The 12,980-nt window shown below is 48.9% G+C and overlaps 1 protein-coding gene across 1 annotated transcript in view; it reads left to right on the top strand.

Annotated features, from left to right (window-relative positions):
• Nucleotides 1-12,489, top strand: part of SLC38A8 (solute carrier family 38 member 8) — a 28,187-nt gene extending 15,698 nt beyond the window's left edge. The window contains exons 8-10 of the mRNA XM_075940328.2: nucleotides 3,817-4,016; nucleotides 6,626-6,677; nucleotides 12,172-12,489. Of these exons, the coding sequence (XP_075796443.2) occupies nucleotides 3,817-4,016; nucleotides 6,626-6,677; nucleotides 12,172-12,274 (355 nt within the window). The 3' untranslated portion in view covers nucleotides 12,275-12,489. The remainder of the gene's footprint in view (nucleotides 1-3,816; nucleotides 4,017-6,625; nucleotides 6,678-12,171) is intronic.
• The last annotated feature ends 491 nt before the right edge of the window (nucleotides 12,490-12,980 follow it).

Genomic DNA, 12,980 nt, shown 5'->3' with positions numbered 1-12,980 from the left:
GCAGATGTCAGTGATGTAGATTTGGAAAGAGGCATTACTAAAGGCAAAATGCATTCTAGTCTCCTCCAGATCCCTTAATCTGCAATGCTCATATGACCATGAGTTGATTTAGAGTGAATGCCTGAGCAAAGACCTTAATGGGGGTGGCTGAAAATCTGCTGTCGACTGGATGTCCATGCACAGTGATGAAGGAAGACAGTCAGGAAAGGGTTAGGTCTGTGAGGATAATAGCGTAAGAGTGAAGAAGGTTCATACAGAGAGTAGTCACTGCCTGGAAGGCAATGAGGACCACTTGTGGCTGGGGGGTTTGCCCTGAACTGGCCCTTTAACGGTTCAAAACCCAGCCTTGGGAAGGGAAGAAGCAGTGGAGTGCACAGCTGAGGCAGATACAGCCAGTTAGGATCCAGCTGGGGCTGGCATGTGTGGCTGGCAGCAGCGGAGAAGGCCCAGAGTATAACAGAGGCCTACAGTGGGCTGGATGAACGGGGTGGTAATGGTGGAGAATGGCCGCCTTCATGAGACACTGAAGGAAATGGAAGAGAAGTGAGGGGCTCTAGAGGGGCACCGGTGACTAGTGTAGGCTACAAAACTCCCCTAGTCCCAGGGGTGGTGATTCTAAGGAGGGGTGCATGTGACAGGGCATCTGCCACACACTGGCCCTTTCAGGCTTAAAACCCAGCCCTGGGAAGAGGGCAGGAGCAGTGGAGCCCACAGCTGAGGCAAAACCAGCCAATTAGAGCCCAGCTGAGGCTGTATAAATAAGGGCTCTTCAAGGGGCGGAGTCACTCACACTTGCTGCAGCAGTGGAGCAGGAGGGACCTAGCTTCCAGGGAAGATAGGGTACGTCTACACTACAGCGCTAATTCGAACTAACGCGTCTAGAACTAAAAACTAGTTTGAATTAGCGTTTTGCTAATTCGAACTAGCATGTCCACATAAAGTGGACCCTGAACCGGGCTTAAGGATGGCCGGAAGCAGTGCCGGCAGGGCATCAGAGGAGGACTTAGAGCGTGGAGCTGCTGCCTCAGGCTAGCCGAGGGCTGCGCTTAAAGGGTCCCGACCCCCACCCCGGACAGACAGTTCTCAGGGGTGCCCTGCTTGAAAACCAGTCCTGGCTTGGAGTGCCCGGAGTGCCCACACTGGGCACATCACAGCACTTGGCCATCAGCCCGGCTGCACTTGCCGCAGGCTGCCATCTGGGGAAAGGGGGTAATTGGGGGGGTGCAGGAGAGCTTCCACCCCCAGAAGCCCGCAGAGCCAGCCCAGTCCTCCCCATCGGGGACACGTACCCCATTCCTCCCTCACCTCCTTCCACTTACCCTTCCCTAACCCCTTTTCTTGATGTACAAAATAAAGGACAATTGTGTTCAAAAATGGAATCTGTCTTTATTGAACAAAACTGGGGGAGACTGGAAAAAGGAGGTGGGAGAGGGGAAGAGAGAGTATGGGAGAGGGGAGGGCAACTACAATGATCAGAGGTTGGGAACAGGTCCCATATAAAGAGAGGCTAAAGAGACTGGGACTTTTCAGCTTAGAAAAGAGGAGACGGAGGGGGGACAGGATAGAGGTCTCTAAAAGCAGGAGTTGGGTGGAGAGGGTGCATACAGAAAAGTTCTTCATTAGTTCCCATAAAGAAGGACTAGAGGACACCAAAGGAATGGAATGGGTAGCAGGCTTCAAACTAGTAACAGAAAGTTCTTCACAAAGCAAAGAGTCAACCTGTGGAACTCCTTGCTGCAGGAGCCTGTGAAGGCTACAACTAGAACAGAGTTTAAAGGGAAGTGAGATCAAGTCATGGAGGTTGGGTCCATGGAGTGCTATTAGCCAAAGGGTAGGAGTGGTGTCCCTGCCTAGGTTTGTGGAAGGCTGGAGAGGGATGGCACGAGACAAATGGCTTGGTCACTGTCTTCGGTCCATCTCCTCCAGAGTCCCTAGGGTTGGCCACTGTCGGCAGACAGGCTACTGGGCTAGATGGACCTTTGGTCTGACCTAGGACGGCCAGTGTAAGCTCAGGGCTCAGGGTCGGGGGTCTCAGGGACCCCCTTGATTTTTATGCACACCTGCTCCTGGGTGGCCAGGCTGGCAGCTCTCCTGCCCTAGACGGCCACTTTCCTGTGCCTAGTGCGGAGATCGTGGATGAGGTCCACGATGTCCGCTCTAGACCAGGCGGGTGCCCGCCTCTTGCGGTCCCGGGCAAGCTCCCGGGAGCCGCCAGCCTGGTCCCGGGAAGAGGGGGAGGGCTGGGGGGCATCGGGTGGGTGGCTCGATCTGTGCCAGATGCAGGGTCTGCTGGCTGGATGCTGGCAGGCTTGCACCTGGCACGGGCACCGTAGCCAGCCCGTGCCCCTTTAAGGGGTCCGGGGGTGGGAGGAGGGCAATAGAGTTTCCCTGGTGTTGGCCAGAGTGGCCACCAGGGAAACCTGGGGAGGGCTAGCCTCCCACTAGTTCGAATTAAGGGGCTACACACCCCTTAATTCGAACTAGCTAGTTCGAACTAGGCTTAATCCTCGTAAAATGAGGTTTTCCTAGTTCGAACTAAGCACTCCGCTAGTTCGAATTAAGTTCGAACGAGCGGAGTGCTAGTGTAGCGCCTATGAAAGTTAGTTCGAACTAACGTCTGTTAGTTCAAACTAACTCTGTAATGTAGACATACCCATAGAGGCTTCCTGACTCAGAGCAGGGCTGTGGAAAGGCAGGCAGAGCTGGGGAAGCTCTGGCCAGGTAAACTCCCAGGCTGCAGGTCCCAAGACAAGGCCTGATGCTTCTAGGACTGCAGGGAGGCAGCTAGGGCAGGAGAAGGCAGCAGCTCCACACCCCTTGTCTATGATGAGTGGCCATTTCAGACTGCAGTTTGCCCCTGAGGTAGAGGGTTAGATGAAGACTGGCAGCAGGGTCACTGAGGCAAGGTGGACATAAGGGGTTGGGGTCTCCCTGAGGGGGAGGACTCCAGAGTGTGGGGGCACTGCAGCAGAGCAGTACCCAAAGAGGAGGGCACCACAGTCTGGGAGGGACGTGGGTCCTAACATAAAGTGGTGGAGGATAAAAGGTAACAGCAAGTGAGACACTGGCCAGAAGGGTGTGCTCCAGGGTTGAGGAGCTAATTCCCAGAGTGAACAGCAGGAGGCGCTGTGGCAATGAGTCCCACCCTGTGACACCTCACCAAAAGTGATCAATGGCAGAAGTTGTCTGAGACTGTGGGAAAGAACACGTGGTCTAGCCACCTTTGAGAAGGGCATGTGGGTGGCTAAGCTGGGAAATCAAAAGAGGCTAGTGGAAGGGATCTTGTGGAAAGGAAAAGGAAGGATGTCTTGAGGGGCATGAGATTCTTAGCAGGGAGGTATCTTCCCCTCACTGTAACAAAGCTGAGGGGAGTCTAACTCGCTGATCCCTGAGACACTAGGTGCTTCTGTAATACAAATAGTAGGTTGTCTCTGGCCTTCGTGCAGGGGCAGGAACTTCTAGGCCCATTTTGTCTCTCTGCTCTGGTGGAGTGTGCCAAGGAAAGCAGCCTGTGCACAGAGATGCTTGGCAAGTGGCAGCAGTGAGCGTGTGGGAGGTGGTATAGGTCCATGTGTCTGTCATGTGTTTTCCACCTGCCGTGGTGAAAGTATTGGTCAAAGAGTACATTCCAGCCCTCTCTTAGTGGATCTGTGATGATGTGTTTAGCTGTGAAGAACAGCCAGCAGCTTGAGACACAAGAAAGACCATGTAACACTACATGATTGACTGTTGAATTGGCAGACACAAGTGCAATATGTTTTGAACCCAGCAGAGGAGTAGACAAGGTGCTATGTGTAACCTGGCTGTGTCTGATAGATCTGTCCTACAGGATGCCTGCTGGAATGACAAGTGCAGGTCTGTCATGCTCATGGAGCCTTATGAGAGGTGGACAAGGATCATGCTGACTATCACGTGGATCATAGTGACGCTTGTTATTGCTCTGTTTGTCCCTGACATCAGCGAGGTCATCGGTATTATTGGTGGCATCAGCGCGTTCTTCATCTTCATCTTTCCAGGCACGTACTGGTTAATAGACGTCTGTGTATTCAGATTCAGGAACTGAGCTGGGGGACAGTTTGCTGTGTTAGTTATTGTTAATTAGCATGGCTGCTAAACTTACTGCTTATGTTTTGAGGCTCTAGGATGAAAACCCTTTTTGTGAATTAATTTCCTCTGATACTGAGGTATGGCTTCTGCTCAGATTTTTCTCTGATCAAGTGCACTGGGGGGTCTATGCGGAAGTTCTCTTTGAGAACTCCACCATTTGCCTTTTAAACAAACAAAGCCCAACCTCATCTCCCCTTCGACATTTCATCTGGGCTCTTTTTAATCTGGGTGTTCTTAGCTGGAAGATGATGGATTTTTAAGTTTGCCTTTCTGCTTGGACCTAGTCCTTAAGCAAAGAGCAAGACTGAAAGGCTCTGGAATCCATACACTCTTTAACGTAGCCTTTAGATAAGAATCTTGTGATGTGCCTGCAATACGACAGTTTTGGATACTGATAAATACTTACGAATTTTGTTTGGTAATGTATCAGTGCATCCATTAGTCACTGGCCTTCCTTGCGTCTTGTGTACAGGCAGTCCCCGACTTACGCGGATCCGACTTATGTCGGATCCGCACTTACGAACGGGGCTTTCTTGCCCCGGAGCTCGCAGGCAGCGGTCAGCCACCTCGACCTCCGGGGCGAGAAAAGCTGCTCCCGGTGCCCCTGGTCTGCTGGGGACCGTCTCCAGCAGAACAGGGGCACTGGGAGCAAAGCCGCAGCAGCGGCGGGTTCCCGTGCCTCTGAGGCTTTGCTCTGGCAAAGCCTCAGAGGCGCGGGACCCCGCCGCTGCTGCGGCTTTGCTCCCGGTGTCCCTGGTCTGCTGGGGGGGAGAGCACAGCTAGTGTGCCCCCCCCAGCAGACCAGGCTTTTGTTGTGGACCCTGGGGCAGAGCAGCTGGGGCACTGCTGGTTGTCCCGGAGCGCCGCTCTGGGCACTACTGGACCAACCCGGCAGCACCCCAGCTGCTCTGCCCCAGGCGTCCTGATTCAGCCGCTGCTGGTCAGTTTCAGCAGCGGCTGAATCAGGACGCCTGGGGCAGAGCAGCTGGGGTGCTGCTGGGTTGGTCCAGTAGCGCCGAGGAGCGGTGCCACTGGAGCAACCCAGCAGCACCCCAGCTGCTCTGCCCCAGGCGTCCTCAAGTCAGCCGCTGCTGAAACTGACCAGCGCTGACTACAGGAAGCCCGAGGCAGAGTTGCTGACTTGGGGACGCTTGGGGTTCTTAAGTTGAATCTGTATGTAAGTCAGAACTGGCGGTCAGTTTCAGCAGCGGCTGAATCTGGACGCCAGTTCCGACTTACATACAGATTCAACTTAAGAACAAACCTACAGTCCCTATCTTGTATGTAACCCGGGGACTACCTGTAGTTCCTTACATGTACAGAGTGGCTGTGTCTACACTGGCACCTTTTTCCGGAAATGCTTAAAACGGAACAGTTTTCCGTTATTAGTATTTCCGGCAAAAGAGCGTCTACATTGGCAGGATGCTTTTCCGGAAAAGCCCTTTTTTCGGAAAAGCGTCCATGGCCAATGTAGACGCGCTTTTCCGGAAAAAAGCCCCGATCGTCATTTTCGTGACTGGGGCTTTTTTGCAGAAAAGAGTACTGTGCTGTCTACACTGGCCCTTTTCCGGAACAGTTTTCTGGGAAAAGGACTTTTGCCTGAGCGGAAGCAGCATAGTTTTTCCAGAAAAGCAGCTGATTTCTTACAGTAAATTGTCACTGCTTTTCCGGAAATTCAAGAGGCCAGTGTAGACAGCTCGCAGTTTATTCCGGAAAAGCAGCTGCTTTTCCGGAATAAATGGCCCAGTGTAGACACAGCCAGTCGGTGTAAAATGCAATGGAACAGGTTAAAAGCTCTAGGCTTGACCCTTCAGCAAGAGGGAGACTCTTTAAAGGAAAATGGCCAGATCTGCTTTTGAAAGGCACTGCGTAGAATGGTGTTTCTCCGTTCATTGCTGTTTTCAGTCACCATCATCCTGAGCAAATGGGTTACTTTTCTGATGGTGTGAAAACTCATTATAGCAGGAAGCGCAGTTTACTTTCATTTTAAACTTTCTCAGAATTGTTGATGTCAAGGCTTTTTCCCCACTCTGTCATGATAAATGCAGAAGCAGGGGCCTGCAAAAGTACCCCAAAACCTTCTCTTTCCAGGCTTTGGTATAAAACTTCCCCCCAAAATCTTAACCTAGATTTTGGGATAAAAATCCGCTGCCACCACCCAAGTAATGATAAGAAAACCAGTCACTTTGGAAATCTCAGCCCCTAAAGTAAAACCAGGACACAAAAATTAACCAATACCAGATTAATAAAAAGAAAAGAGAAAGAACTTTTATTATCACCACAATATTCCTGTTGCAAGCATAATGACTAGATGGAAAAGTCACAAATTAATGTACTCGTGGGGGAAACCCCACCATGGGCCAAGACTTAATTACAAAGGAGAGCAAAACCCATGGTTCCTTCTAAAATTGTCACTGTCCTCTCATTCGTTATTGGGAGGTATATTTGGGAATGAATGTAACATGTTTAAATGACACACATTATAGGCCAATGCCAGTATTTTTGTTTTGATTTGTAGGGCTATGTCTATTGTGTGCAATGGAAACTGAACCCATCGAACCAAGAAAAAAGTAAGTGTCAGAACACCATATTGAGCTGGGAATATGCATATAAATACTGAGATTTTTCTAGGGCGCTAGATGTATTAGTGGATCTGTTCTGTTTGATCATTTCAAAGCTGGGGCAGGGTCCATCCATTCTCTGTTCATCTTCCATATATCATAGGTGCCCATGAAAACTTGTGTCCTTTTTCCTTTCTAAAATCCATTGCAAGGCTCTTGCAGTCTCAGAATGTGAAATCAAATAGCACATTTAAAGGGACTAAATCATAGTAGTTAAAGCCAAAGAGAGAGAAGAGAGTCTGTGTGTGTGTTGTGTAAATATAATTTTCCCTTCCTGTTGGAAACTCAAAAAGTATTGTGCTGAGAGAGAGGGGGACAGTCAGTCTAATTTTGCTGTGTAAAAGACTTTTGAAACAATTTGAATGGTAAGAAATTCATTTTAAATATTTCAGATTGTAATCTGAGGTGCCGGTAGAGCTAGACAAACTATTAGTGAATAATTTGACAAATTAGGCAACTTTAGCTGGCTTTCCTATTAAATTCTGCAGTCAGATTTTTATTTCCTTTTTTTACAGACATTAATTGTAGACCCTTCACTATGCGGTGTGTAACTAGTCTCCTAAGCCACATGGTGGGGGTTCTGCTCCCTGAGAAATAGAAGAGCTGCTCAGATAGCCATGGGGACTTATTTGTTTGCTCATGAGACCTTTTTCTGCAATCTTACTTTAAAAACTGTTATGTGTACATGGCAAATAAGTGTCACAAATCCAGTGAAAGCAGGTGTGGAGTTTTATTGAAATGAATATTGCTCTCATATTCACCTAGCTCTAGCTATTAGTAAGGAATTTTAATATATTTTTTTATTTGAATTGCAAATGGAATGCCTTAATTTATAAGGCCCAGAAGGCAGGGAAACAGGCAGATTAATTTCCAATTCATGAACAAGCAGGCAGAGTTTCTGTGTTTATTTTGGCATATGATTATTCCAGAGTGCTGACAGCCTAAGCATTTATAATGCATTTTTCAGTCAGACCCATCACCTAAATTCAGATTCATTGAAAATAATAAGGGCCCAATTCTGTCGCCTTCACCCTTGTAAATACTTTAAAAGGGTGGGTTTATTTCTCCTATTCTTACATGAGAGACAGAGGCATGTAGAGGTAAATGACACCGCTGGAACTATACTTGCATAGTGTGGCCTTAGTCAACATGACCAAGCATGACAGAATTGGGCCCTTTGGCCTAGATCCTCAAAGGTATTTAGGTGTGTAACTCCCATTGAAATCAATAGGAGTTAGGTGAAATCAATAGGAGTTGAGAATCTGACAGGTAACAGCAGCCCCCATTCTTGGCAAACAGCATGGCCTTTGCCTTTAGCTTGTCATCTGTTACCTGGCAATGGGTCTGCTTCCTCCGCTCCCCTCACCCCAGGTCCTCTTCGTTCTTACCAAGGCGATTTTTATACTATTTAACTCTTTATACTTCTGGATAAGGAGGGCAGGATGCAATTCCCTCCTATCCAAAGCTCATATGAACTACCCCACGCTGTAATCTGTTAATGGGCTTTGGCTGGGTGGGAGAAAGGGTTTGTGAAGTAGCAGTTGCCTTTAAGAAAAGCTGTAGAGGAATCGGTTCTTTTACCCTGTTGCAGATGCCCGGTTGATTTAGCCCTGTGGTACCCAATTCTGATGCAGGAATTCATGGGTTCAGCTCCCTCAGGTACCATATTTGGGATGGAGGGAAGTGATTGGGCCTCTAGTCCTTCAGTTCCTTCCTAAGGAAAGAGCCAGCACAAGTCACATGTAAAGCCCCCACCAAATTAAATGGTGTATAAGTGGTGCCTTGGCTTTCTGCACCAAGCTGAATTTCTTCCTTAAAGACTGGTTTACATTAAAGCAATTAAAAAACCATTAATTTCAGTGGTTACACAGTATAAGCTTCCTACTGCAGAGCCTGCAGCATGGGGTGGCAGCTGGCTCCCCTGGGAGCTGGTGCATGTTGGAAGCTAGCTTTTAAGCCGGCTCTTGGTGAATATCAGCTCCCACCTGCAGCCCTGCTCCTGGGGAGCTAGCTTTTAAGCCAGCTCCCAGCCCTGCTCCCAGGGAGCTAGCTACTACCCTGTGCTGCTGGCTGCTGCCCTGTGCTGCAGAACTAGCAGTATGGGATGGCAGCCAGCTCCCTGGGAGCAGGGCTGGGAGCCTGAGTACAACTATTACGGTTACTATTACATCCCTAGTTTACATGTCACTGTAAATCAAGATACAACTGAATTCACAAGTATCTTTTACTGTAAGTTTCTTAACCTGAATTTTCCATGTCTTACTTGCTCAGATGGACAGCAACCCGTCTTGCTCACTTAAGGGGAGTTGTCAGATTATAACTTCTCCTGTCTTGCAATAAAAAAACCATGCACTCAGCTGATCAGTATTGTGAACGTGTTTTTCAGACAGTATCTTGGAGTTTTGTAGCTATACCCAAACCTATTTCTCTTCCAAAGAAAATATTCTTAACTAAATTGAAAGCAAACCAGGATGTTTTTATAGTCTCTCTGGGTATGTCTACACTACAAAGTTAGTTTGAACTAACTTTGATAGGCGCTACACTAGCGCTCCGTTAGTTCGAATTTAATTCGAACTAACGGAGCGCTTAGTTCGAACTAGGAAAAACTCATTTTATGAGGATTAAGCCTAGTTCGAACTAGCTAGTTCAAATTAAGGGGTGTGTAACCCCTTAATTCAAACTACTGGGAGGCTAGCCCTCCCCAGGTTTCCCTGGTGGCCTCTCTGGCCAACACCAGGGAAACTCGTCTGCCCCCCTCCCGGCCCCGGACCCCTTAAAGGGGCACGGGCTGGCTATGGTGCCCGTGCCAGTGCAAGCCTGCCAGCACCCAGGCAGCAGACCCTGCACCTGGCACGGATCGAGCCAGCCACCCAATGCCCCCCAGCCCTCCCCCTCTTCCCGGGACCAGGCTGGCGGCTCCCGTGAGCTTGCCCGGGACCGCACTAGGCGGGCACCCGCCTGGGCTAGTGCAGACATCATGGATCTCATCCACGATCTCCGCACTTGGCACAGGAAAGTGGCCAGCTGGGGCAGGAGAGCTGCCAGCCTGGCCACCCAGGAGCAGGTGTGCAAGAGAATCAAGGGGGTCCAGTGAGACCCCCGACCCTGAGCCCTGAACTTACAATGGCCGTCCTGGGTCAGATCAACGGTCCATCTAGCCCAGTAGCCTGTCTGCCGATAGCGGCCAACCCTAGGGACCCTGGAGGGGATGGACCAAAGACAGTGACCAAGCCATTTGTCTCGTGCCATCCCTCTCCAGCCTTCCACAAGCCTTGGGCAGGAACACCATTCCTACCCCCTGGCTAATACCACTCCATGGACCCAACCTCCATCATTTTATCTCACTTCTCTTTAAACTCTGTTCTAGTTGTAGCCTTCACAGCCTCCTGCAGCAAGGATTTCCACAGGTTGACTCTTTGCTTTGTGAAGAAGAACTTTCTGTTACTAGTTTGAAGCCTGCTACCCATTCCATTCCTTTGGTGTCCTCTAGTCCTTCTATTATGGGAACTAACGAAGAACTTTTCTTTATGCACCCTCTCCACACCACATATACTTTTAGAGACCTCTATACTGTCCGCTCTCCGTCTCCTCTTTTCTAAGCTGAAAAGTCCCAGTCTCTTTAGTCTCTCTTCATATGGGACCTGTTCCCAACCTCTGATCATTTTAGTTGCCCTCCCCTCTCCCAGCCTCTCTCTTCCCCTCTCCCACCTCCTTTTCCCGGTCTCCCCCAGTTTTGTTCAATAAAGACAGATTCCATTTTGGAAGACACGTTATCTTTATTTTGTACATCAAGAACAGGGGCTAGGGAAGGGTAAGTGGAAGGAGGTGAGGGAGGAATGGGGTACGAGCCTCCGATGGGGAGGACTAGGCTGGCTCTGCGGGCTTCTGGGGATGGAAGCTCTCCTGCAGCCCCCCAATTAGCCCCTCTCCCCAGATGGCAGCCTGCGGCAATTGCAGCCGGGCTGATGGCTGAGCGGTGTGATGTGCCCAGTGTGGGTAGTCCGGGCACTCCAAGCCAGGACTGCTTTGCAAGCGGGGCACCCCTGAGAACTGTCTGTCCGGGGTGGGGGTCGGGACCCTTTAAGCACAGCCCTCGGCTAGCCTGAGAAAGCATCTCCACGCTCTAAGTCCTCCTCTGATGCCCTGCCGGCACTGCTTCCGGCCATCCTTAAGCCCGGTTCAGGGTCCATTTAATGTGGACATGCTAGTTCGAATTAGCAAAACGCTAATTCGAACTAGTTTTTTAGTCTGGATCCGTTAGTTCAAATTAGCTTAGTTCGAATTAACTAATTCGAACTAAGTTAGTTCGAATTAGCGCTGTAGTGTAGACGTACCCTCTGAGACTTTCAGTGTGTAGCTTCTCTTTGTTACTCATGTAGTACTGTTACGGAATTTGAATAAAATGTTAAAAGCATGAAAGATTTTTCCTTTGTTTAGGAAGATGGATCATGGGGCTAAGAAAAAAAGTGTGTCACTTAACTGGCAAAGCTAAGCTAGTTTAATTTAATGATATAGCCATATTGACAAGTGGGGAAACAGGAGAAAACTCAAAAGAAAATTATTCTTCAGCAGGGCCCGTGGAGTAGAGGCTGCACTGGCAATTTCTCAGATGTAAGAGCCTTGCAACTATTTTGTGCAAAATGAGCTGCTTGTCTCGCAGAAGTATGGTTTGACTCTGTGTAAATGACATGCTCTTTTGTTTCTCCTTGGCTACTAAACACATGTCCTATCCAGAAGTTCTACCTCAACCCTGAAAGTCAAGCTGGGTTCTTTATGACCTGTGCACCCATACCAGCGTTCTGATTGCAGACACTCAACAGTTTCTCACTTCATAGGAGGAAACTGACCTTAGCTCATCCCCTCAAAGGTCTGGGCTCCAAGGGATAACAGAAGTAAACGTAATTTTTGTTTGACTGGCTGTGTGTCTGCGTTCCCCAGCAAGGGCTGTCTTTTCTGATAACCACTCTTTAGCAGAGAGGGGGGCAGGAATTACAGGGTCCAGCACCCCTCTGCTTCAAATCGTGGCTGGAACTCTATAAGATTCAGTATGAAAAGGCAGAGAAATGAGGCTTAATTAATTTGTAGCGGGCACCCATAAAAGTCTGTCTCCTCTCATCCACTGCCATTTAAAAATTGCTGCCATTTTAACCATTTAATTAGGTGTTATTGGGCAACAGTCCCGTAGAATAAGGTATTAAGGCTGAATTCAGTCACAGAACCACCTCAATATCTAGTTCAGCATGAGAAGCATTACAATTAGGATATCAGGGGTGTTTTAATGGTTTTCAAAATCAAGATCTCAATGAACACAAGTCTACTTCTCATCTAGGCAATGACTGGGTGAAAAGGTGCAGTTATGGAAACACTTATTTTTAAATCCGCCTTCTCCTAGGAAATGGAACCCTTGAATAGAGGCCTAATGAACGGTTCTTCTCATTTCTAGGTCGTGTTTGATTGCATGGGGTGTTATCTCTATCTTCTGTGGAGCTTTTGTCTTTGGCCAGAGCACAACCATTGCTGTCATGGAGCTGGTCTACAGATTTTAGCTGTTAACAGGTACCCAACAGACCTCAGCAAGCTGCATACAATTTGATCCCCTACAATATTACACCCCCAGGCAGCCATGTTTGCAAAGAACAATGCATCTTCCTGGAGGACAGCATGGTTTCCAAATGACTGAGGGTGGAAGAGGTGCTTTCTCAGCCTTTTCTTGTTTATGTTCACTTCAGCTTTTTTAAAAAATAAAGATTTATTTACAGAGTTTCAACTGTTTGCTAAATCCTAGGGGACAGTTTAGGAGGAGCATCACAGATACACTAAGATCTCCTCCTACCTTTTATATATTGTTCCCGTCCAATACTTGATGGTACATGGTGGCCATAAGTTTCCTTTCATTACACCAATCACAAAGTATCAGCTGCTGGAGAAGAAAGGGCAGTCCCTGATACACCCCTCTTTGAGAGGTTACTAGCCTCTCAACTTTCAGTTTTCCCAATGGGTTATACCAGGGAAGGGGAACCTGAGGCCACGGTGCTGGATGTGGCTCTCGGCGTGCCTGGATCTGGCCCCTGAGGCTTGGGGCTCCCCCCCAGCATTGGCGAGCCTGTGCTGGTGCTTCAGCCATGCCCCATTTCCCTATGGGACTGGAGCACACAACATCTACTACTAGTCTGGGTCTCCCAAGACTCTGGTGTGTGTGGAATGTCTTTCTCCTTCTCAGTTGGGGGCACGTCAATGGGAGGAGGGGTTTGC

This window comes from Pelodiscus sinensis, chromosome 12, assembly GCF_052426305.1.
Source record: "Pelodiscus sinensis isolate ZL-2025 chromosome 12, ASM5242630v1, whole genome shotgun sequence".
Taxonomy (NCBI): domain Eukaryota; kingdom Metazoa; phylum Chordata; order Testudines; family Trionychidae; genus Pelodiscus; species Pelodiscus sinensis.
The sequence above is the reverse complement of the archived record's forward strand: the minus strand, read 5'-3'. Positions and strand labels throughout refer to the sequence as shown.